A 25,698-nucleotide genomic window follows, 5' to 3' on the forward strand; every position below is an offset into this window, starting at 1 on the left:
ATCCTGGAGTCCCGGGATCGAGTCCCGCATCGGGCTCCCTGCTCGGCAGGGAGCCTGCTTCTCCCTCTGACCCTCCCCCGTCTCATGTGCTCTCTGTCTCTCTCATTCTCTCTCTCAAATAAATAAAATCTTAAAAAAAAAAAAAAACAAAAAAAAACCGACAACTCTGATTACAAAATACTGACAGTCAAAATACTTCGGAAAGAAATGCCTGCAAGCTCTATCACAAAGAACAAGGCCAAAAGTTCAGGGAGACTGTGTATAAACACAGTTTATCTGGCCTAACCTTTGACTCAAAGTGGATTTTAAATGGTAGCACATCTCTGGGTAAAAAAAATTCAGCGTCGCCACATTTCAGGCACAGCAGGACTGGATGCTTTCCAAAGCTTCAAACACAAAGTCCAGCATCTAATGTGTCCCTGTCAGTCACCTTATGAGGCAGGCAGGACACTCCCTTTTTAACAGCTAATATAGGTAAAAAGTTAAGAGCTGCCCACGGTCTAAGAGTGAAGATGAGAAATACCTATTTTTAAAACCAGGTTTAATTACTCCTATACTCTCTGTAGTAGACAATGAGTCACCTAATACCTTGGAAATTATCTCAACTGTAAGAGCTGTATTCATGGCAAGTATCACCCAATAGCCTTGCCTCTCGTTTGGAGCATCAGGAGTCTCAAAAGAGATGAAATCTAAGTAAATAAATATTTTTTATATGATGTCTATTCCTGCTGTTCTAAACAAGCTAATACAAGGCCAAGTGCATAATGAACACAGTGAACTTAGTACAAAAATCCCAAAGTAACTTCACTGAGAACTACATCTTTCCTATGGGCCCTGAAAACCTCAGTGACAGGCATCATATTAGCAAATGTAAAAGTAAAACTAGATAAACTTACCATTTGGGTGCCAGATTTCTGTAATGAATTTCATTTTAGGAGGCCGGAGGGGATAATCTTTTGGGAAAGTGAGATGAGCCTTAAAAACACCACCTTCACTGGAAGAGAAACAAAAACATGTTCTTGCCTGTAAATTCCTGCATATTGACAATCATTAAAACAAACACAAAGCAAGGGTGCTAGCGCTCACACCATAACTGAAGTGAATTAACAGCCTGGGTCTCAAGCAGATCGTTTACATACTCACTTTAACAGACTGGCAACAGCTACGACCTTACCGAACTCCCGCGAAGTAGGAAATGAAAGAAACGGCCGGCCTTAAGCCGGCATCCATGTCAGGTCACGAGACTGTTGTGCTAACAAGCTCTATCCCTTCCCATGGCACTAATCCAAGTCCGGAGGCTAACTGCCCGTCAGCTCTCCATGTGGCTCTCTGACTATCACCCTTCCCTCCATTCCAGCCCGTCTTCTTTCTGTTCTGCAAGCACAATAAGCTCTTTCTCACTCAGAACTCACACATAATTTGTTTGCTCCCTGTGTGGAAAGACGTGCTGACCTTCCAATCGTCCATTCATCTCACCATTTAACATTTAACTGCCAGACACTGGCAGTGAACAAGGTATAAAGTCTCTCCAGGAGTTTACGTTCCAGCGACTTTCCAAAGCAGTGCCGTCCAATACAGCTTTCTGCACACTGGAGATGTTCTACAGGCAGACTGTCCAAGATGGTAGCCACTAGGCCCCTGAAATATGGCTGGTGCAACTGAGGAACTGAGTTTTTAATTTTTTTTTTTAAAGATTTATTTATCTATTTGAGAGAGCAAGCACGCAAGGGGAGGGGCAGGGTAGAGGGAGGGAGACATTCTCAAGCAGACTCCCCACTGAGCACAGAGCCCGACGTGGGTCTCGATCTCATGACCTGAGCCTAAACCAAGAGCCAGTCACTCAACGGACTGCGCCACCCAGGTGCCCCTGAATTTTTAATTTTATTTAATTTAATAGCACATATGGCCAGTAACTGCTATATTAGTGCAGTCTTAGATCAGTGCCATTTACTTAGGAACTGTTCTTGAAGACCTGTCAAAACAGTACAATGAATTGTACTATGTTAACAACAAAAACCAATGAGATCAAGTCAGCCTCATGGGGCATATAACTAAGTTCATGCATTAGGTCGTTAGTACTAGTCATTTCCTGTGCTTGAAATACCCTTCTCCCCTTGTCATCTTTTAGAACTCAGCTTTGGGGCGCCTGGGTGGCTCAGTCGGTGAAGCGTCTGCCTTTGGACCAGGTCATGATCTCGGGGTCCTGGGGTTGAGCCCCGCATCGGGCTCCCTGCTCAGCGGGGAGTCTGCTTCTCCCTCTCCCGCTGCCCCTCCCCCGCTCATGCTCACTCGCTCACTTGTATAAATAAATAAGATCTTAAAAAAAAAGGGGGGGGGGGCGCCTGGGTGGCTCAGATGGTTGAGTGTCTGCCTTCGGCTCAGGTCATGATCCCAGAGTCCTGGGATCGAGTCCCGCATCGGGCTCCCTGCTCCGCAGGAAGTCTGCTTCTCCCTCTGCCTCTCTCTCTCTCTGTCTCTCATGAATAAATAAATAAAATCTTTAAAAAAAGAACCTAGCTTCAACGTTACCTCTTGAGACTTCCCTTAACTCCCCAATCTTAACTCTCCGCTGTGTCCCTCTGTCACACTGACCTTTCATTTCTTTATTCCAACCATCTATTTGCACATCTGATTCTTTTACTGTTCAGTATACACTCCATCAGAGCAGGATCACGTGCTGATGTTTGTGTCAGGCCAGCGAGAAATGTAATTCTCAGCTCCTTAAATGGTTTTCATTCACTGAACAAATATACATTGATTACCTACTTGTGTGAGGCACTGTTTTACGTAAAATAATCAAACAGAAAACAACATTAGAGATCACTGGTTTCACAAGCACTTACCATTTTGGTGGCAGAAGAAACTATCAAGCAAAATATCACTAATAGCTACTGAAATGATATGAGCAATCTAATATTAAATTTTTAAAAAACCAAGTATCTATAGAATAAGCCCATCTGTCCTTAAGAAGGAAAAATGGGGGTATGCTTCTGTACAGACAGAAAACCTTTTGCAAATGCAGCCCCAGTACATAGCAGTGGTTAACTTTGGAGCCATGATTACGGGGATCTTTTCCTTTCTGCTTTGTACATTTCAATATAGACTGAATTTTTAGCCACAAGCAAGTATTAATTTTTATTGCCTTTTTCTGATCATAAAGGATTTGGGCGGGGGGAGGGCGGGGACTTAAAAACAGAGAGGCAGGGCGCCTGGGTGGCTCAGGTTAAGCGTCTGCCTTCGGCTCAGGTCATGATCTCAGGGTCCTGGGATCGAGTCCCGCATCGGGCTCCCTGCTCCTTGGGAGCCTGCTTCTCCCTCTGCCTCTCTCTCTCTCTCTCTCATGAATAAATAAATAAAAAATCTTAATAAAAAAAAAAAAACAAAAACAGAGAGGCAGATCATTAACACCAAATACCTCTGAATACCTAGGGAAGGCCAATGGGCTCCCAGCACACAGGGTAACTGTGGTAACACAATTGTGGTAAAAGCAGCAGGAGAAGGCCACACAGGGTGAAAGAGAGAATGGGGTGGTCAAGGACAAGCATGATGAGCAGAACAATTTAAAAAGTCTGACAGTTAAAGAACAGGATAATTAGATGGGGAAACAGCACAAATGCAAGGCTTTAAAAAGGAAGGGGAAAAAAAATACCCTGATTTGTTTACAAGGAGATGGGAAGGTGCTGGTAGAAAGACTAGAGACACCAGAAAAAGAACCGAGCCATTGGAAGAAGAAAGAAAGTAAGGGGAGCGAGGGGCCTCGCCAAGAAAAAGAAAGAACATCTTTTCCTTTTGCACTGGAAGAAAAACAGACTGAATGTGGTACAGATATCCAGGGGTAAAAAAGAAGAAAAATGACAAGTTTCATGCTGCCATATGGCCTCCATTTCGTAACTTACAGAATGATTTACTGAAGAGGAAAACCTGGAGACTTGAGGGAGACCGCTGGGAAGGACACACCACACTGGCGGGCACCTTCTTGCCCCGGCTACCCCAACTGTGCAGGTTAATGCCACAGTGGCCCTGGGACCGTTAAGTGTACGGACTCGCTTTTCAAACTGGGGGTGACTCACTAACCGGTTTTCTTGTTTAACAAACAAGAATCGAGTAGAAAACAAGGCACTTCTCACAGGTAGTCTCTTTGACTTACGTAATCTGCATGCATGTTTCTACTCACTAAAATGTATGCACATAGTCTACATCAGGTCAGGATGTAGAACACTTCTGATGATGGGTTGTGGTGGAAAAAAGCCACAAACACAGAAAACAGCTAAGAAGCTACGTAAAAGGACATCAAAAGAGCTGCCACAGGCCCTCGCACTTCACCTGCTGGTAATGCTGCTCCTCGGTTGGAAGCAGCCTCCCTGGATCCCTTCATCATCTCGACGATTTGATCCACCTCGTATTAGCTGACTGGAATCCCTGTCCTCAAAAATTGCCTCCATCTCTTAAATTATTTTCAATCTTTAAAATATCAAATTTTATTAACAGAATTATCTCAAAGGGTTTAAAGCACACAATTTTCACTCTGTCTACAGCGCCCTCCCCACTCTGAACCAATCACTTTATTCCGTATAGTTTTTCTCCTATGGTGGACTCCTTGACATCTCTTTCACCTGGGGAATCCTACCTGTTTTTTTAAACCAAGCTCAGTGGTCCCAACTTGTGGGTGCAAGCTTCCAGTGAACAGCCAAATTAGCAAAGATGAGTGCAAAACCCCCAGGATATGAACTATTGTAAACTAAACATTAATATGTCACATATTCACTATTTTTCAAATATGCAAAGATGTTACTGTGATGAGTAAAATGACATTTATAATAAAAATAAAATAAAAAGCATCTGTGAATTAAAAATATCTTCCACTACTTCCACTATTCTCTTCATCACACCCAATACCAATAGTCCAATTATCAGCATGATGTTAAAAGGAGGTGTGAAACCAAAAGTTTCACATTTGAAAAGGTTGAGAAACCTAAGCCTAGTTCAACTTTCTTCCATGAGCCTCACTTACTGTTTCTGTATTAAACTGCAAAAATCTTACAAGGACCAGAGCCTCTCATTCCATTTTGTCAGATCCTACCATTCTGCCGTATTTACTTTATCTAAATGACACATTGTATGCTGCCGTCTCAAACTTTGCTCAACATTGTTCTTTTAAAAATATTCCTGGTGATACCTGTTTCTTGTCCATTCATTTTATCTGACGCATTTCACAATCTATTTATCACACTCGTAAGATATTTGATTGCCTCCCATTTCTTTGCTACTACATGCAACAGAACACTGAACATCCCAAACACTTCCTGGCACAGGGTTTCTACCCTAAAGGCAAAACTGCTAAGACAGAGTTTAAGTAATTGGTCGAAGTCACACAGCTAATACAGGTGGCAGAGTTGGGGAGCTGCGCAAAGGCCCCAGAGCCCATGTTTTGAAGCACTGAACGGGAAGGGATGTATGTGGCCTGGCTGCCAACGCATCACTTGCCAAGCAATGCGGTACAAGTTTCCTTCCTTCCAAATTCTCGTTACAGAATATATGGCGTAGAACTGTAAAAGGATTTTGTTACTGTAAAGTAATATTAACCAGGGTTTGGTTAACCGACTCTACATGTTCTGCATCCACTCAAGGAAAAAGGCAAAACAATAAAACGCATGTAATCTTAACATTCTCCGTATTTTCCAGACCCTTGTCAGTGGTAAGGAATAAAATAAACCGTACTTCCTGGGCAGACTAGCCATTGATGACGAAAGAAAAATTTAAGGGACAAAAGAAGGTGCACATTCACCATTCACTAACACGAATTTATAAAATTTGTAATTACATGGTGATATCCGAGGCTCCTGAGCTTCCTTGAAAAACATGCTGCCGCTCTTGCCTGAAAAGTGTACTTCTGTGGACACTACCTGATAATCGGCGAGCTGAACGCAGCAGGTACACACAGCAGTTTCAGCTCTCACAGAAAGACAGCCTAGAGAATCTATTCTTAACAGACTAATGGGCAGAGGAGTAATACACATTTAATACCATGTAAAGATGAATAAAATGGCTACATTCGTACTCAGGCAACGCTCAGTCTTCAAGCAAGCTGGAATACGCTGGTTACTGATTACCTAAACTGAAGAGGGTACATTGCCCTCTAGTGACTACATGAACGCTAAGGATGTCACAGGAAGGAACACAACAGCTTTTCAGGAACGTTTGTACATTATTAATTCTTGCTATCACTACATAAATGATCGAACTATTAAGCAGTGGATTAATCAGTTAGGACATCAAAAGAGCTGCCACAGGCCGTCGCACTTCACCTGCTGGTAATGCTGCTCCTCGGTTGGAAGCAGCCTCCCTGGGTCCCTTCATCTCGACAGATTTGATCCACCTCGTATTAGCTGACTGGAATCCCTGTCCCCAAAAACTGGGTACCATCTAAGCCCACATTAACTTCCACTTACTTCTAACCCCAACCACCCCCACTCTGGGCAGGGATTTACACTTGAGGTCTACGCACCCACACCCAACAGACCCCCCCCCAACAACTGCAACATGGCCTCTACCCTCTTCACACCAGTAATACCCTTACTGTTAAAGCAACACACACCATGAAATACTGGATTCACCATGAAACAGGGAGCTTACTTCTAATCACACTTTCCTCCCTTCCCTCCTCAGGGACCCGCGCTCGGGCACACTCTCGTCCTCTACCCCAAGCAAAGGCTGTGTGTGCAACTCCGTCCTGCAGGTCGCCATGCTCAGCCCCCAGCTCCCAGCCCATCTTTTTCACTATAGACAAACTTTTAGAATAACACTGTTACGAACAAATTTTTGTTGCAGAGATAAAACGCAAGTAAGCTGAAGGAAAATGAAATCCATAATCCCAAAGTTAGGATACACAGGTTATAAAATAGAAACCTAACTGGTGACTCCTGTCCTCAATGGTTGTGAAGACAAATCCAAACTCTTCAACAGTGTTTATGAACTTCAAGTAACCCTCCACTCCCTGTTCAGCCTCATTTTCTGACCTCCCGTGTGCTCACCTCACTCCACCACCACATCGTGGAGCCGTCCCGTTTTCTGGGCTCCACAACCCAGAGTTCCCCTCGGAAATGCTGAAGCTCTGTCATTACCCCCGCCCCCCGGTCTCTGCCAGAACACCTGTCCGGTTAACGCTGACCCTAGCTGCGAACGGCCCCAAATCTCTTCCATTCCAGAAGAACTAATTTAAACCACCTGCGGCCACCTCATTCATCTTACCAGTTGCTGGGTGGCAACGAGCTAGTGACTCAATTCTGACACAGGAGACAAGAGCCAGTCAGCCAGAGAGCTCCCACTGCATACAACACACACACAACTAAGAAGAAACCAGCCTCTCTTCTTCCTTTGGGTGATCTTCTGAAACACTCAAAACTCCTGTAACCACTTTGCTACCAGTGCCAGGACAACATACTTTCTTATTCTCTAAGCCAACTACAGTCAGATTTCTGTTGCTTGTAGCCAGAAGTCTACTAACTACTACACTAACTCTTTAAGTTCCCATTTTAGATAGGTCTTCCTCTGGGACAAGTTCTGGTACGTCCCAAACCTGCCACATCCCCAGTAAGCGCCTTTCTCCACCATGGCCATCACCAATCAAGCGACCACGCGGTGACTAAAGTGTAACCTCTCTGTAGGCAGGGACAACACTGAGCTAATCCGAGGTCCTGTTCCCCGCATCTAACGTAAGACTGCTTGGAAACAGCTGAGCTAGATGAATGAGCAATGTAAATGCCAGTGTAATGCTTTATTTCTGCAACCATTCTAAGTAGGAAACTGCCCAAGGGATGGCTTAGACTCAGTAAATATTAAAGAATAAATCTTAAACCTCTTTGAGGGCTTAAAAAAAAATCCCATAACTTTCACACGTGAATTTTAGGAAAGATTTTAACAAGAAGGAATCATTTCCAGGTTATTCTGGATGGTGATTACAATGTCTGTCAATGCCACAAGGCCTCATTACTCACAGGATGCTCCCCGTGTGTGGCAGAGTTTAACTACAGCCCAGCTGTCCCATCAGGAAGGACTGCAAGTGGCCACCAGCTGTCTCCTCAGGAAGTCCACACTCCAGAGGAGCTGCCACAAAGGCTTGCTTCTGCTACCCACATCTCACACCAGCAGCTAGCATTTTTTAAACACACACTGAAGGCCAGAAGTAAGTTTTTAATTGGTGGAAAGAATGGACTAATAATCAGTATGGTGAGTATTAAAAAGCGCTTGTCTTTGGTGAAGCTGAAGGTACACATTAAATACAGGTACCAGCTAATAGTCTTTAGAGATACGTGCCACCACCGCACAAGAAAGTGTGAGAGTTCTGTGAGGTCCTTAGAGACAGAGCTCAGGCCTGGAAGCCCAACTCATCCTCTAGACAGACACCAGTTCAGAAGAATTCCTCCTGTTACCTCCTATCAACTGTAGGAGTAACAAGATTGTATCACTGGAATGTCGCCGTGTCTCCCAAATAAAACTTCGTGCAATGCATTTAGCTTGGAAAACCTGAACTTCATCAGGCTTATAAACCAGGTTATATGTATGGTTTTACGTGCAAAATTTAGTAAGAAATTTGCTTTCAAGTAACTAAGGTTGTGGGGGGATACCTCAAAGATGGTTTTCAACAGTTCCTATTATCTACCCAAACACACACGATGGAATGACCAAATTGAGTTATTTTAGTTTGCAACCATCACCAATACAAACATGGCACTGAGAAATACATCAGCAAAAATTCTGATTGGAAACAATCGTGACAAAACATGAATCACCTTTCCAGACGCTCGAAAACCCGAAGTCCACACCACAACTCACTCTGTATGTCCCGTACCAGCGTGCCCTGGTACCAAGTAGCCTGAATTTTCTTTTCCATCAGGTGTTTTATTGGGGGGGGGGGAGGATCCCCATCTCTGAACACCTAACATGAAACTACGGTATCAAAATCCTTGCCTGCTTATTAGGGCCATTGAGGACCACAGCTGAGTGAGCAAGTGTAGTCCCCAAGAAACTCAGATACAGATCTGCCCCTCAGGTGTGTGGGGCACACTGGTGACCTGAAAAGGTCACTGCATTCTGTTCAATGCCTCCACTTCTATAAACACGATGGAACTTACACTAGTCGCTAACACCAGGTAGTCACAACCCATCTTACAGAACACTGATCATTCCTAAGTTTAAGTTTGTCTGCAAACACTCAGAGCAGAAAATAAGACTGTGGTCTTCGAATCTAAAATGTAGGACAAGACCTGAGGAAACCCCAGCTCTCTCTCTCTCTATTGCTCTTTGACTTGACTGCATCTGTTGTCTGACTCTACATCAGTTAATAAGGATTAAAAGAGGTTAGCTGTTTCATGCAACACTATATCAAAAACTAATGATGTAATATATGGTGATTAACATAACATAATAAAATTTTTAAAAAGGGATTAGCTGTAACAATCACTTTTATAAACTGGAAAAAGGTAAACATCAGTTCATTTTAGGGTCAGAACACCATGGTTCGGATCAGTATTCTGTGGGGACCCGAATAAAGAAGCCCTCAAACTGATGACCTTGAGAGTTCTCAAGCCTGGAGACACTGGTGTGTGAAACTGTGTTCTGTATGAAAATCTCCCAGGTGTAATACTACGCTTTAATTAAACTGATAAAGTGCTAAGAATGGAAAAGACTTCTCTTTGAAATGACAATGTTCCCTTTGGGGGTGAAGGCACAGTAAGCACAAGGGAAGGGAAGGGGAGAAACATTTCAATAAAGGATTTTCTTCTTCCCTCATCCTGCCAAAATTAACCCAATATCCAAAACCACGTAAAAAATACATTATTTATATATAGGCTCACCTTAAAAATGGCTTGTATTTCTGAAACTATTATATATTTAAGAAAGCAACAGGTTTTAGACACTAGAATTTCAAGCAGAACACAAAAACCCTAGACATGATCATTTAGTATAAATGATTTCACCTAAACACAGCCATTTCACCTGCTTTAAAAAATAATTTCACTTCAGTTTGCCAAAGCAGTTTCCATTTGAATTAATTAAGAGAGCTACTTTAGTGTCCGTTCCATGGTACTTACTAAAGTGTGTCAGGGGGACCAATGATAAGGACTTCCCACCGGTAAAGATCATTGTCATCTATTAAACCTGCTGAAAAGCCTTCCACTGGATTTTTGTTGAGTTCTGTGGAAAAAAAAAATTTTTTTTGATCAAAACTTTTAGGCATATAATTTTCACCCAACAGATAAATTACAGAACCTGAATGTACATGTTATAAATTCCAAACTATTCAGCAGATATACCTGGGTCCACTAGCAAAATGCCACCTGATGGCCAAAACACTTCCATTTCTGTACCACAGGGACGTGACGTGGAAGCAAACTGTCCAGGAGATCACGTTCTAAACCCCTCTCACTTCCACCCTGGTTTCCAGCTAGGCTCTTAGCATTCTAGGTAGCCCTACGGTGGTAGATGGAACTCGTTAAGATGCAGATATCCAGGCCCAGCCCTCACAGACTGTGGCCCCCAGGTAAGTCAAACCAGTACTCCCAGTCATTCCTACACTGTGGTCTTTAGGGTACACTTTCAGAAGCACCAGCCGAAGCCTAAATACCTTTCTGTGGGAATCTGCTGAGCTTAGCCAACCTTCATTTATACCAGTGTGTATCTGTGTGACAAGCCCTCTGCCACCTTGGGGACACACGTCTACAGTTGGTATTCTCAGACTCAGCAAGGAGAGAGCAGACTCCTCGTGTCTTGCCTGTGTGTGTTGACCCCGTTGCCAGCCAAGTTTCCGGCACACAGGAGTGGCTTAACAATAATAGCGAGAGGCGCGCCCCGCTGGCTCAGCCGGAAGAGCGTGCAACTCCTCATCTCAGGGTCCTGGGTTCGAGCCCTACATATGGGGTGCTGAGATCACTTAATAAATTTTTTTTTTTTAAGAAGGACTAGGAAGGGGGGAAGACGGGAGGGAGGGAGGGAGGGAGGGAGGGAGGGGGAGGGGGGAAGAGGGAGGAGGAGGAGGAGGAGGAGGAGGAACAGGAAAAGAAGAACAGCTGGAGCCTACAGCAATGGCAGTGGTACCATGAGAATTTTCTCTTCCAGAGAGAGGGCTCTGGCATGGATGGAAAATGATGGAGGCAAAGGACTAGAGGGGGGAGTGGGGGAGACGCAGGCCAACAAGGGAGCTCGGTGCACCAGGTCAGGAGCGCAGTCTGATGGCTCCTAGACACACAGGGCTCAATAATGACCTACTGGCGGTGGGTATTATCTACAGATTTTTTAAAACAGCTGTTCAGTGAGGTATAATTGACATTCAGTGAACTGCACATATTTAAATTAGAAAATTTGATACAGGGCACCTGGGTGGCTCGGTCGGTTAAGCGACTGCCTTCGGCTCAGGTCATGATCCCGGGGTCCTGGGATCGAGCCCCGCATCGGGCTCCCTTCCCTGCTCGGTGGGAAGCCTGCTTCTCCCTCTCCCACTCCCCCTGCTTGTGTTCCCTCTCTCGCTGTGTCTCTCTGTCAAATAAATCAATAAAATCTTAAAAAAAAAAAAAAAAAGAAAATTTGATACATATTAATACACAAACAGGCCTGTGAAGCAATCAACACTATCATGGTAGTAAATACACACACACACTGCATATAGAAATCAGCAACAGGGAGTTCAAACAGGGAGCACTGACTGGCTCCAACTGAGAAGTGGGGGCCAAGCGCTGGAGAGAGAGCAGTCTGGGAGGGATGTGCTGGGGGCCTGAACAGGTGTGTGATTCTCACATGCTTCCTGCAATCAGCCTCAAAGAGTTCAGTCTAATGATAAAAGTAAGCGTAATACGACCCAGAGCGTTTTTACAGAGGACTGAATAAAGTGTGTTAGCAATGGAGAAGATCTTAATTTTTTGAGGGATGAGGAGATGCTACTCAACAACTAGGATTTAACACCCCAACATGCCAGTGAAACACAGAGCCTAAAGGCAAATTTTATTTATATTTAAATATGAATGGCTCTTCTCAAAAGTTGAAAGATTTTTTAGAAGTCTAAATTTTTGCCTAAAAGGCAACGTAGACCTATCTAACGTTTTAAATCAGTACTGTATTTCAAAATGCAAGAAATGTATTTTTACTTTTAAATAGCTAGTCTAAGACATTTTTTAAAGGATACTGAAAATGGAAAGACATGAAGATAAGAATTGCATTTTGTTTCTGCATGTAAACACTCCCTGAGCTGCCAGCATGCATGCAGGGAGGGCAGGGCGCAGGGAGGGCACCCGGAGCCCTACCCCAAAGTCCACCAGGGCAGGGCGGAGCCCAGACCACCGAAGTTAAGGGCAGTTATGTTCTTTTTCTAGACGAACATTATCATATTTCTCAGACCATTTTCTTCAACACGGTATTCAAGTCTTGGGAGGATTCTTTTTTTTTTTTTTTTTTTTTAAAGATTTTATTTATTTATTTGACAGAGAGAGGCACAGCAAGAGAGGGAACACAAGCAGGGGGAGTGGGAGAGGGAGAAGCAGGCTTCCCACCGAGCAGGGAGCCTGATTGGGGCTTGATCCCAGGACCCTGGGACCATGACCTGAGCCGAAGGCAGACGCTCAATGACTGAGCCACCCAGGTGCCCCTCTTGGGAGGATTCTATAATTTATCCAGAAAATCACCCTCTTGCTGCATTTTCCATCAGAAGTCCAGTGGAGTTTTATAAATGGAGGTGGGTTAAGTTCTGCAATTAGCATATATGGTCAAAATTATCCTTGAGAATTCCCTTACATGTCCCAGAAAGTACATCACTGCTTCTCACTTTTGTCAATACACCATAATTTCTAAAACACTTTGCACATTCTCCATGCTTTTCTTCTACAGGAGTGAATATGTCTACTGCTTGTAAGTAACACAAAAGCAACACTGAAGATATCCGATATCTCACTTTTGTCGTGGCTTCTGCCCCTAGCAGGGGTCCCCCAGGGCCTGGACCCATAGGTATAAGGTGTGTGATACCACACCTTCACGAATGTTTCCCTTTCCCATGAGGTCTTCCCTAAATAATTTACCAAATAATCGTCTTTTGACTTCTGCTAAGTTCCCAGTAATTATACTTCTAGTGTGTACTCTATCCCTGACACTCGATTCCTGTGGAATCTCAGCCCCTGATTCCCATGGAAGTAAAGAGGCAAGTACCATCTGTGATAAATGCTCCAACAGCAGTACAGTAATTTGGAGGGCCCAAAGAAGGGCACCTTATAATCATGAAGAGACAGAAAAGAGCTTCTAAAAAGAGAGGAGACATCGGAAAAAAGACAAAGTGTTTGGATGGCTGCTGCGAGGTTCAGACAGAGGAGCCTACACAAGAACTTGAAACATGGAGATCAGGAGCTGGCTAGAACAAAGCAGGGCATGCAGCCGAGAGCAGACAGAAGGTCAGAAGCTGGGCAGCAAAGGGCCTTTGTAAGCCCTGTATCCAGAGGGCAATGACAAGCCTTTGAAGGGTTTGTGTTTTGTTTTTAAAACAATGAGGTGGCCATGAGAGTCACATTTTAAAAAACAAATCTTGCAGAGTGTGAAAGATGACACAGAATAAGGCCACAGTGACAACAAAGAAACCAAAAAGGAAGCCATAAAGGTAATCCTGGAAAGTGTACCTTTAGTAGGATGCCACTGGGAATAATGACGGGAAACAAGGACATTTGGGGAAAGAATCAACCAATCAAACTTGGTGATGTGAGGGTTAAAATGACGCAGACTTCCTCAAAAAGTTAAACACAAAGTTACCATATAACCCAGTAATTCACTCTTCGGTATATACCCAAGAGAAAGGAAGGCATCCACCTGTCCACATAAAAGCTCTACAAAAATGTTTATACATCAGCATTACTTGTAATGGTCCAAAGGTGGAAACGACTCGAACGTCCGTGGGTAAATTATGGAGTATGTGCACAATTGAGTACGACTCAACCACAGAAAGGAACGAAGTACTGGTAATAAGGAACAACCTAGATGAACCTCAAAATCACTAGGCTCAGTGAAAGAAACCAGACACCTAAGGTCACATATTGTAGGACTCCATTTATAGGACACATCCAGAAAAGGCAAATCCACAGAGACAAAAAGCAGAACAGAGTTGCCAACAGATGGGGAAACGGGATATATGGCCATGGTGGGTGTCTGTGGGGTGATGAAAAAAGTTTAGAAACTAAAGAGACAGTGGTTTGCCCAACACTGTGAATACACTCCATACACTGAACTGTACACTTTTAAAAAGCTACTTCTATGTCATTTTAATTTCTTATCAAATTTTAAAAATAACACACAGGTTTCTCTGCAGAGCAACTGGGTAGAAGTCTGTTCGTTCTCAGAAATGGGACATATAGGAATGAGACAGGGAAACTGAAGGACTCCATAAAACCCTGCTTTTTGCTTTTTCCCCACTTCTATTCTAGCAAGAATAGACCTGCACTCCCACTTCACACAGTCCTCAGAGTGCAGTGTGTGTCCTCCTTGTAAGGGATAAGTAGTTAGTGATTTCTCTAGGACAGATAACACCTAAGGAACAACCAGGTGAAAATGACTGGACGAAGCCATCATATGCATATTTCAGACCACTGGCACTAGACAACTGGATGCCAGGGCCTACTGGCTCTAAGGAATAACGACCCTCCTGTTCCTTGATGCACAATCAATAAAAACCTCCAGCCCCAAAGAGGGGACTCTCCTTTCTTTTTTTTTTTTTTTTTAAAGATTTTATTTATTTATTTGACAGAGAGAGACACAGCGAGAGAGGGAACACAAGCAGGGGCAGTGGGAGAGAGAGAAGCAGGCTTCCCGCCGAGCAGGGAGCCCGATGCGGGGCTCGATCCCAGGATCCCGTGATCATGACCTGAGCCGAAGGCAAACGCCCAACGACTGAGCCACCCAGGCGCCCCGGGACTCTCCTTTCTAAGTCTCCCAGACCCTCCCTCTGTCTGCACCTGCACACCTCTATCCCTTCAATAAACTCCGCTTCCCCCTCCTGCTGGCTCACACTGGATTGCTGATACCACAGCCTGCCAGCATCAGGAAGATGTGATTTGAGGGATGAGGGAAAGAAATGATGATAGGTTTAATGTGTAAGACAGAAAGATCATGAGCTGAGAGCGGGGTGGCGAGGGGGGACAGGACGACAGAGGGAGAGAGAATCTGAAGTAGGCTCCATGCTCAGCACGGAGCCTGACGCGGGGCTCGATCTCACGACCCTGAGATCATGACCTGAGCTGAAATCAAGAGTCGGACGCTTAACCAACGAAGCCACCCACGTGTCCCTGATGATATAGGTTTAGTTTTAAAAAACCTATGGGCATAAATACACTGTTTTTTGTTTTTAATTCTTAGCTAGAGAGACTTGGAGGGTTATCAGAATACTATTGATAACTGCAGTCATAAGACTGATGGCGTCACCCAAGGATGAGCATGAAGTGTGAAGCCTATATAGAAGATCTAACTGAATGTATTCTAGAGAATACCAATATTTTGAGGACTTAAAAAAAGGGGGGGGGGGGTCACAAAAGTGACTAAGAACGGGAAGACAGAGAAGGAGGAAGTAACCCAAGAAAAAATTATATCAAAGAAGCCAACGGAGAAAGTTGCCAACAATAATAAATAGACACTACTCAGGAAAAAGGAAGTCTAAAATCAATCCACCAGGTTCAGCAGAAAGAAGGCCAAGGATGCCCCAGGCATCTAGTTTCAGTGTAACGGCAAGTCAGGGGCCATGCAGGCAACACTGAGTTGACAAAAAGGTGAAGGAAAAAAACACAAGTGGAAACCTTTTCTAGAAGTCTGTGAACTGAGAAGTGTAGTAGCCATATGAAGATAAAATTCCAGCAGGTTTTTTAATGGAAAAGGCCAAAGAAAAATGTTTAAACATGCTACCAACACTTAAATGTTGACAAGGGTACTTCACACTACATTCAAACCTGGATGGACTATAAGACATAATTAACCAATAAAACTTAATGAAAAGAAAATATAGAATTTTTTTTTCATAATGTTGGGTTGGAGGTGGCCTTCCTAAGCCACCTCCAACAGTCAAAACTCAACAGTCAGATTATACTGCACAAAATATTTTAAATCCAGCACAACAATAAAGCTTCAATAAAAAGGAGAGACCAGGAGAGACTATTTGCAACACAAAAGGTAAAAGTCTAATGTCCCGAATACAAAAGAAACGGGAAACATTCAGGGGTCCAAGTACAAGGGGGAGTAGAAACTGCTAACACACACAAAATTCTGGCCTGCTGAAGACAAATGTGCACAGTCATGCTGGGTTTCTGCCTATATTCCAAAGGTATTACAGAGGGGCTTTCGATGGGACAAACACGGAGATGGAGCTTTCTGGACACAACTTCAGTTGGAAAGAACTCTCTTTCCCACAAATCATGACTGTTCAAGCAAAATTCTAAAGTTCTAAAACAGGCAAAACTAATGATTAGTATTTGAAATCAGGACAAGAGTTGTCTTTTTCTTCTTTTTCTTTTGGAAAGGGAAGGAGAGTAGGATCTGGAAGGAGGCATAAAAGGGATTTCAGGGGTGCTGGTAATGGCTTGCTGCACAATATATTTATGCACTTTTGTCTATGTTATCCTTCAATTTTTAAAACTCAATAAATCTTGCAGTGTCACATCACTGTTAAATGAGCATTATGTATGCCCACAGTGAATCTGGAAATCGCTGTGGGCCGAAGTGGTCTATAAAAAATGAAGAAAAGCAAACCAAGGATAAGTAAATGTCCTTGGGAGTAACAATTTGGATAGGTGTAAGTAATGGGCAATAACGCATGAGCAGACTTCTACGACAGAGTCGTTAACTCAAGGATAAGACTAAAAGAGAATGGGAATGAGGAGAGCATATGAAAAATAAGAACTCTGTAGTTCTGAATTTGAATCGCAAGTTTCAATGAGTTCATGATATAGCTTTAAAAATTCTGAGCTCTGTCCACTGAAAAGGTCTAGGAAAAGTGACCAACCCTGTAGAAATGAGCATCCCTAGTGCCCAGAATAGGACTCCAGACAGCATTTACTACTTACAGGGACCAGGGATCGTCGGAGAAATGGCTGAGCGCAGGTCTGGGGTAGGACATGTTCTAGGCTCATCTCATATATACCAAATGAAATGGAAGCTGTCAAATAATACTGCGGTCTTCTTAAAAAGACTCATCCAACTTAGGTTCCCACTGGCCACATATGGGACAAAAGGTCTGAGTATCAATGAAGCTATTAATGACTAACAGTCTATAAACAGTGGTATCAAAACCAACCAACTGATTAGTCCCCCGTTTCGGGATGCTAATAAACGGTTTTTGTTGTTTGTTGTAAAACCAATTTTTTTTTTTTTTAAGATTTTATTTATGTGACAGAGAGAGAACACAAGCAGGGGAGCAGCAGAGGGGGAGGGAGAAGCAGACGCCCCCGCCGAGCAGGGAGCCCGATGCGGGGCTCGATCCCAGGACCCCGGGACCGTGACCTGAGCCGAAGGCAGACGCTTAACGACTGAGCCACCCAGGCGTCCCTATTTATTTATTTTTAAAGACTTTATTGATTGATTTGAGACAGAGAACTAGCGGTGGGGAGGAGCCGAGGGAGAGGGAGAAGCAGGCTCCCCGATGAGCAGGGAGCCCCATGCGGGACTCGATCCCAGGACCCCGGGATCATGACCCGAGCCGAAGGCAGACGCTTAACTGACTGAGCCACCCAGGCGCCCCTGTAAAACCGATTTAAAACATTAAAAGATTCAAGATTTATTCTTCCTTTTCTATACAAAATTGTACTACCAAGTAATCAAACAGTAATTACAATTTGATCTAATAAGGTATCTCTCTATAGAAATAGCCCAGTTAAAAAAGGAAAAATGGACACATTGTCATACTGTCATTTTAGTCCAGGCATTTTAAAAAGGAAGACAACCAGCCATTATGTATCTTCTGATAAACAAACCACCATTCAGGAAGTGATTTTGCCTCCTCACAAACCTGAGCCTGTCCACGCCCCCAGACACAATTACCAATTTCAGGAACACACAGAGAAATGTGTTTACGGACACCCCGGGACACACACAATCAGCAAAGACCACACTGCAGGGAAATTCTAAAGGGCAGGGCCTGGAACCCTCAATAAATACACCACGTGGGGAACAAGAGAGGACTGAGCTCAGACTAAACTCAGACTAAAAATGTGAAGGCTCACTAGATATTAGTTAATATTAAGATGTTGGGCGCCTGGGTGGCTCAGTCGGTTAGGCGACTGCCTTCGGCTCAGGTCATGATCCTGGAGTCCCGGGATCGAGTCCCGCATCGGGCTCCCTGCTCGGCAGGGAGTCTGCTTCTCCCTCTGACCCTCCCCCCTCTCATGCTCTCTCTATCTCATTCTCTCTCTCAAATAAATAAATAAAATCTTTAAAAAAAAAAAAGATGTTAATATAACATTAGTAATATTAAACAATTGTTGACTTTTTAAAATGTGGTAAAGCAATTTGCTGGTCTTTTAACCCCAGTTTTTAGAGATATATAATGAAATGTTCACAGACAAATGATCAGTGATATATGATGTTTGTGATGTGCTTCAAAATCCTACGGGCTGGATAAAACAGGACTGCTCACAACTACGAACTGCTGAGGCTAGGTGAGTACACGGAGACTCATTACACCAATCAATCTACTCTGTTATTGTACGTTTAACATTTGTCTCAGTAAGTTAGAAAAAAGCTAAAAAGGCAGTCTCATTAATGGACTCTAATGTTCTTTATCAATCACATGAAAACAAACCACCACCGAGCCTCAGCAAATATAAGAGGTCTCAGAAGAACAACATTCAAAGACCCAGCTATGTATCATTTTATACTTGACTCTTAATAAGCTACTTTAACTATGAATATACCTTGCCAAGACCAATGGTTGAGGAAGTCTAACTGCCCTAAAGCCAAATACAAACTGATATTTATAGCCTAGCACTGATTTCCCTTTGTGTCTGGGTGGTTGTGGTCTCCTGTTCCAAGGAATGTGCATTCCTGTCAAGTTTATTTATGTAACACATAACTGGCTGTAAGGTGCATTTCTGTAAAGGGGCTATTTTTACACTGGCTTCTTTTTGAACTTTTGAAATTACAAAAAGAACCTTTTATCCAGACACTATCTAATTATTCCTCCCAAGTATCAAGATGGTTTATTAAAATAATTTTGACATTATAAGAATAAAGTACCATATTCACTTAAAACATTTAAATCACCACAAACCAACTCACCAAAATTAACAGAGAAAACATTTGTTTTCTCCAAGCTACCATTAGTTCATCAATATTATGCGGTATTATGTCAGTCAGACCTGCGTATGAATGTCAACTCTCTCACTAGCCTTGTCATCATGAAAAAGTAGTTTCTTGCTCGCTTCTCTCTTTCTCTCTCTCTCATTCATTCATTCCTTCGGAGTCTCATCCTCCTCATCAGTAAAGTATGGTTAAGACCCAGAGAGCCCTACAAGTCAGAGGAGATACTGTGTATGCAACAGACCGTCCACCTTAGAGCACAGTGTTAGTTCCCTGCTTTCTTCCTTTAAAACTGCTCACTAGGCTACAGGCTATCAATCTTCTTTAGAATTGGGAGGCCTGGGGAAATACTACATACCCCACATCTAACACCACACCCCACTATTTATTTCTAGTAGGAGCTGTCAAACAAGGCCCCCATACCGAGGGCCCTAATAGTGAGTGAACACAGACTCAAGCCAGGATAATGAATCTTCTGGATGATTTTTCAAATTGGAATTAAAGAAAGGGAGTCCCAATCCAGACAGCTGTCAAAACCCACAGTTCAAGTCTCGAGGAGAAAGGTGGTTTGGAAAATGAAGCCAAAATGGAGATAAGCAAAAGTAAGCAACAGGAAGAGAGGTCCTAACAGAATTCCAGTTCCTGACACCTGGTATCACTCCTGCCCTTCCATAAATTTGGATGGACCAAATTTCCTTTTTTATCTATACTTTATTCTAGTTCAACTCCTATCCCTTCCAACTAAGGGTACCTGTTTCTCCTTTGAAAGAGTGGTATTTTTTGAGCTTACATCCCGGGTGGACTCTGTCCGTTTCCGCTCCCCTCCCCGAATACGGCACAGCAATGGTCTCCACTTTCTTCCACCCTCAACCACATCACTCGGGGATGCGGGGGCAATACGGGTTGTTCTCGGCAGAGTAGGGCAGCGCATGATCCCCCACCGCCAGGGCAGCTGAACAGGTAAAGTCTGTTCCTACCGCCACCAACACACTCTCACAAGGTGAGAGTCAATCACTTTACTACACCCTGATTTTCTTAAGTATTGCTCAAATTAAATTAAGGCTTCTGGGTATAAAATTTTCAAAACCAGGTTCTGTTTTACTTAATATCTAATAGATCTTATCTCCTTATCTACTTGTTTTAGCACAATGAAACTAGGTTAAGTTACTCTATTTTATATATTGATACATTTGCTTTCTTTTGTATTTGCCCCCCACCCCCGCCCCGTGGGCTCAGCAACCTCAGAGTGAGGGTTACCTCTGCTCGCCACTCCTTGTTACCATCAACTGCATGAAGAGGCTCACAATAAAAAAAAATCTCCCAGCACAATAATGAGGTGTTTGAATCTCTATTCCAATTCACTTCAAGGTCACTTCAACCACCTAGTAACACATATAAAATTTCAGGAAGACTTCAGAAAAAGCATCTCCAAGAAATTACTACAATATGATCTCTTTTTAAAAAAAGACCTGAAAGGGGCGCCTGGGTGGCTCAGTCGTTAAGGGTCTGCCTTCAGCTCAGGTCATGATCCCAGGGTCCTGGGATCGAGCCCCGCATCGGGCTCCCTGCTCCGCGGGAAGCCTGCTTCTCCCTCTCCCGCTCCCCCTGCTTGTGTTCCCTCTCTTGCTGTGTCTCTCTCTGTCAAATAAATAAATAAAACATTTTTTTTAAAAAATAAAAAAAAACCTGAAAGAAGGCATTAATTATAAAGCAACAGAGACCCTCAAGGCAAGCAAGAACAACTTAGAAAATAAATAAAAGGAGAAAAAAACAAAAGACATGGATTACTGTCATATTAGAAAGGACAAAAATTTCTTAGAAACTACAATAAAACAAGTCATAGTCCTAACTTTAAGAAGGTAAACAATTATACACTTGAACAGAGTGAAGACAATAAAGGGAGATTTGGTATTCCTGAAGGGATGAGAATCCAAAAATGTCACAAATACATAAAACTCTCCTGTAGTAAGTAACAAAATGCACAGACTGACAACCCACCGCACAGGCCAGGAAGACACTGGTATGGAACGCATGCCACCGGGTGGGGGGAAGACAGCAGGTCAGGCTCAACACGGCAGTGAGTGACCACACAAGTCTGAGCGAAAGCAGGCCACGAAATATAGGAGACCAGGGGTGCCTGGGTGGCGTACGTGTTTATTCCTGAAAAAGTCAAGAGACGGGAAGAGAAGGAAGGAGGAACACACGTACGTGTTTATTCCCGCGCACAGGTTACCAGGAAATCAAGGGGTTCTCTCACAACTACCACGAGGTTTTTTATAATCTTCTCTGCACTTCGGGGCTCTTTCAGGAATCCATCTCCTCTGCCGTAACAAACATCTCTCTGTGGTTCAATCATGTTTCCAATAACACCTTATAGCTTGTTGTGTTTTGTTTCAGTCAAATGCAACCAACTGAAGATTTTTAACTGGCATATATATTATAACTCCGTATTTCCACCTGCATATATGCATTAAAAGTGTCTGGAATGGTGTTCGTCAAATGTAGATGATGGTTATTATTAAGTGGTAGGGTTCTTTCAACTTGTTTACTTCGATTTTCTTAATTATATAAAAAAAAAGCCATTCATTCTAAAATAACACAGGAAAATAAAATGTAAGCAGTTCGTCACTCTACCTTCTCATCCTTCAAAATGAATACTGTTAACAATTTGCTATACACATTCTTTCCAGTTTTGGAAATATACCCATATGCACAGAAAATAGAACCATTTTATACCTTGTGGGTCACATAGGTATAGCATAAACGTTAGGTACTTGGTTCCTCCCATTTTTTTCAAGTATAAATAATACTGCCATAGAACATCTTTGTACTGTCCTTGTACATCTGAGGGAGTAAACCCAGAATCTAAACTCCTGTTAGTTGAATTGTGGGTCAAAGGAACGTGCACATCATCCATGAAAAGTTTATTTTAATTTATATCCGTAGAAACCCTGTGGGTACCTATTTCCCTGCAGCACTGCAAACACTGACCACTGACAATTTATATTTCTTACATGTATTACCTATTTATATTTTTTGCTCTTTTTAAAAATATTAAGTGATTCAGCTTCTTACTGATTTGGGTGAGTCTTTTTTTTTTTTTAAGATTTTATTTTTTTATTTGAGAGAGAGAGAGAGAGAGAGAGAGCACATGAGAGGGGGGAGGGTCAGAGGGAGAAGCAGATTCCCCGCTGAGCGGGGAACCCAATGCGGGACTCGATCCCGGGACTCCAGGATCATGACCTGAGCCGAAGGCAGTCGCTTAACCAACTGAGCCACCCAGGCGCCCTGGGTGAGTCTTTTAAAAACATTATGGCTCTGGATAACTGCCATTTTATTCAAAAATACTCTTGATTTGTTCTAGCTTTGTAAATTTTCATTTTTTGCTAAGCAGAAGTTCAAGCAATGTACATTTAAAAATAAAGTCAATCTTCATGATTCCTTAGTTTGTCATGCTTATTAGAAAAACCCCCTTTGTCCAGCCCAGACTAAAATATTCTTGATTGCTTTCTTCTAATGGTCTTATCTTTTGTTTTATTTCAACTATTGGCTAATGGTCTGGGCACAGTCAGGTTCCAGATCTGTAAAACGAGGATAACAGTGTCTACTTTGTGTTTAAGGAATAAACCCACACACGTACAATGTCTAACCTAATACCGGGCACCTTGTAAACACTCAGTAACCATCATGACCCCTTTATAATTCCTGTAAACACAACAATACAAATCCAGCTCCCGTCTACCTAGCCCAAAAAGGACTAGTCAGTTTCCTTGGACCCCACGATATGAATGGAGCTCCCGCCTACCTAACCCAAACAGGACTAGTCAGTTTCCTGGGACATGACGATATGAATCCAGCTCCCGTCTACCTATCCCAAACAGGACTAGTCAGGTGTTCCAGGGCATTTTATTTTATTTTATTTTTTTAAAGATTTTATTTATTCATTTGAGAGAGAGAGAATGAGAGAGAGCACATGAGAAGGGGGAGGGTCAGAGGGAGAAGCAGACTCCCCGCCGAGCAGGGAGCCCGATGCGGGACTCGATCCCGGGACTCCAGGATCATGACCTGAGCCGAAGGCAGTCGCTTAACCAACTGAGCCACCCAGGCGCCCCCAGGGCATTTTATTAAATAATCCATCTTCTCCCCAGGATCCGGAAGCCAGGTATTGGTGGACCCTGGACGGGAAGGTGATCAAGCCCTAACTCACCGCTTGGCTTCGGACCCATCCATAACAGCATTTCCTTATCAGGTGTTTCACTCCCCTTGAGTATCTACCAAGAAACTGAAATAACCCCAACTGAGAGCCCCATTCCATCATCTGTGGTACATACACATAACTTCTAAGTTGGCTATACAGCACCAAAAAGGATTCCAAATAAACTATTAATAATTAAACCCCTAAATTTTCTGTAATACTTGTTTTTATGACTGAGAAAAGCTTGATTTCAGGCAAAGAGGAAAAGGGAGAACTTAATGGTAGGGAGTCTTAAAAAATACTCAGGAGTAAAAGGTGATGGTGTGAGTGCACACATGTGCTTTAAAATCTCTACTAGCTTTTCAGTGCTAAGACAAGTGTTCTACAAAGCCCAGGTAAAATGTGTGACAGTCATACATGTAAACTATTTCCAACTGGGGGGGGGGGGGGGAACAGCAGATCTCTAAAGAAAAAAACGGAAATAAACTATCGTATAAAAAATAAAACAGAGGGGCGCCTGGGTGGCTCAGTCGTTAAGCGTCTGCCTTCAGCTCAGGTCATGATCTCCAGGTCCTGGGATCAAGCCCCATGTTGGGCTCCCAGCTCAGCGGGGAGTCTGCTTCTCCCTCTCCCTCTGCCTCTCCCCCTGCTTGTGCTCTCTCTGTATCTCTCTCAAATGAATAAAAAAAAAATCTTAAAAAAAAAAAAAAGAAGAGGGCAATTGTAGATAAATTCTTGGGAGGGGCGCCTGGGTGCCTCAGTCGTTAAGCGTCTGCCTTCCGCTCAGGTCGTGACCCCAGGGTCCTGGGATCGAGCCCCGCGTCGGGCTCCCTGCTCAGCGGGAAGCCTGCTTCTCCCTCTCCCACTCCCTCTGCTTGTGTTCCCTCTCTCGCTGTGTCTCTCTCTGTCAAATAAATAAATGAAATCTTTAAAAAAAAATTGTAAAAAAAATAAAACAGAAATAAAAATAAATTACAAGAAAGAAAGGAAAAAGGGAAAGGTACTGAGGCTCGAGGCAGATGGCTGCTGACCACCCACCCAGAAGGCAGGTAGTTCTAAAGGCGCTGGAACCAAAGCCAATGGAAACACTCTCTCTTTCCTCTGCTGACCAGTGGTTTGGCTTCACTGCATTCCTCCGCTTTCAAAGGACAAAAGGAAACAACCTGACAAAGAAATGAGATGCGCTAACACATACCATCACATGAAGCTTGGGACAACACACCCACTGAACCGCGTAATGTCCCTTCCACCCACCCAATTTCCTTGATAAGCTCTACACTCAAAAGTTACAGAATGGTGGGGGCTTTGGGGCCAAAGGCACCTGATATTTACAGCACCCAAACTCTCATCATTTACTTAAGTTGGAAGCCAACTCTTGCAAAGCTGAGACACCAGCATGCAAGAAAAGCCAAACTCTGTGTCCTTAATGCTTTCATGTTGGGAAAAAAAAAAGCTAGGACCAGCTTGGTCAAGTTGAGTTTTCAGCCATTTGCACCAGGTCCAGCCAGTCCTCAGGTGTCCACTAAAGCAGGAAGTCCTCTCATGATCTTCCACGTAAATGAAGAACGTGGAAGCAGGTGTTTGTTTAAACTAATTGTTTATATAGATGTAGAATGCATCCCAGAGTTTAAAATATGTTACTGCAGATACGTGCTAAATTCTATTTAGTAAAGTCCCTACCTAGAGCTGTTTTACGTTCACTACAGCTCCAAACAGTATTTTGTATTCTGATCTGGTAAACAAAAATTAACTATTAAATTATTAGTGAGATGAGTTTTATTTTATACACTAATTACAAATAAGTAACATGCTGTTCCTGTCATTTACTTTTTAAAAGATTTTCATTTTTCTTAACTCATTTATTAAATAAAATCATCAATTTTTAAATATGATATTCAGATACCCATCTTAGCCCTCGTTTCTAACTTTCAGTTGATTTTCCTGGATTTTTAAAGGAGATGTGCCTTTGACAACACATCATTTGATTTCTTTGTTTCCATTATTTGTGTCTTGCTTTTTCTCTTGTTTTCCTGTACTGGCTAGAATGTTATTAAAAATATGAACAACAGGGCACCTGGGTGGCTCAGTCGGTTAAGCGACTGCCTTCTGCTCAGGTCATGATCCTGGAGTCCTGGAATCAAGTCCCGCATTGGGCTCCCTGCTCGGCGGGGAGTCTGCTTCTCCCTCTGACCCTCCCCCCTCTC

The 25,698-nt window shown here is 43.1% G+C and overlaps 1 protein-coding gene across 2 annotated transcripts in view; it reads right to left on the reverse strand.

Moving 5' to 3' along the window:
• Positions 1–25,698, reverse strand: part of UBE2G1 (ubiquitin conjugating enzyme E2 G1) — a 108,080-nt gene that overhangs the window by 20,504 nt on the left and 61,878 nt on the right. For both annotated transcript variants that reach the window (XM_021694875.2, XM_021694873.1), the window contains 2 exons: positions 10,092–10,194; positions 897–994 (listed from right to left, as the gene is read on the reverse strand). In XM_021694875.2, the coding sequence (XP_021550550.1) occupies positions 897–994; positions 10,092–10,194 (201 nt within the window). The remainder of the gene's footprint in view (positions 1–896; positions 995–10,091; positions 10,195–25,698) is intronic.

This window comes from Neomonachus schauinslandi, chromosome 15 (assembly GCF_002201575.2).
Source record: "Neomonachus schauinslandi chromosome 15, ASM220157v2, whole genome shotgun sequence".
In the NCBI taxonomy this organism is placed as follows: Eukaryota; Metazoa; Chordata; class Mammalia; order Carnivora; family Phocidae; genus Neomonachus; species Neomonachus schauinslandi.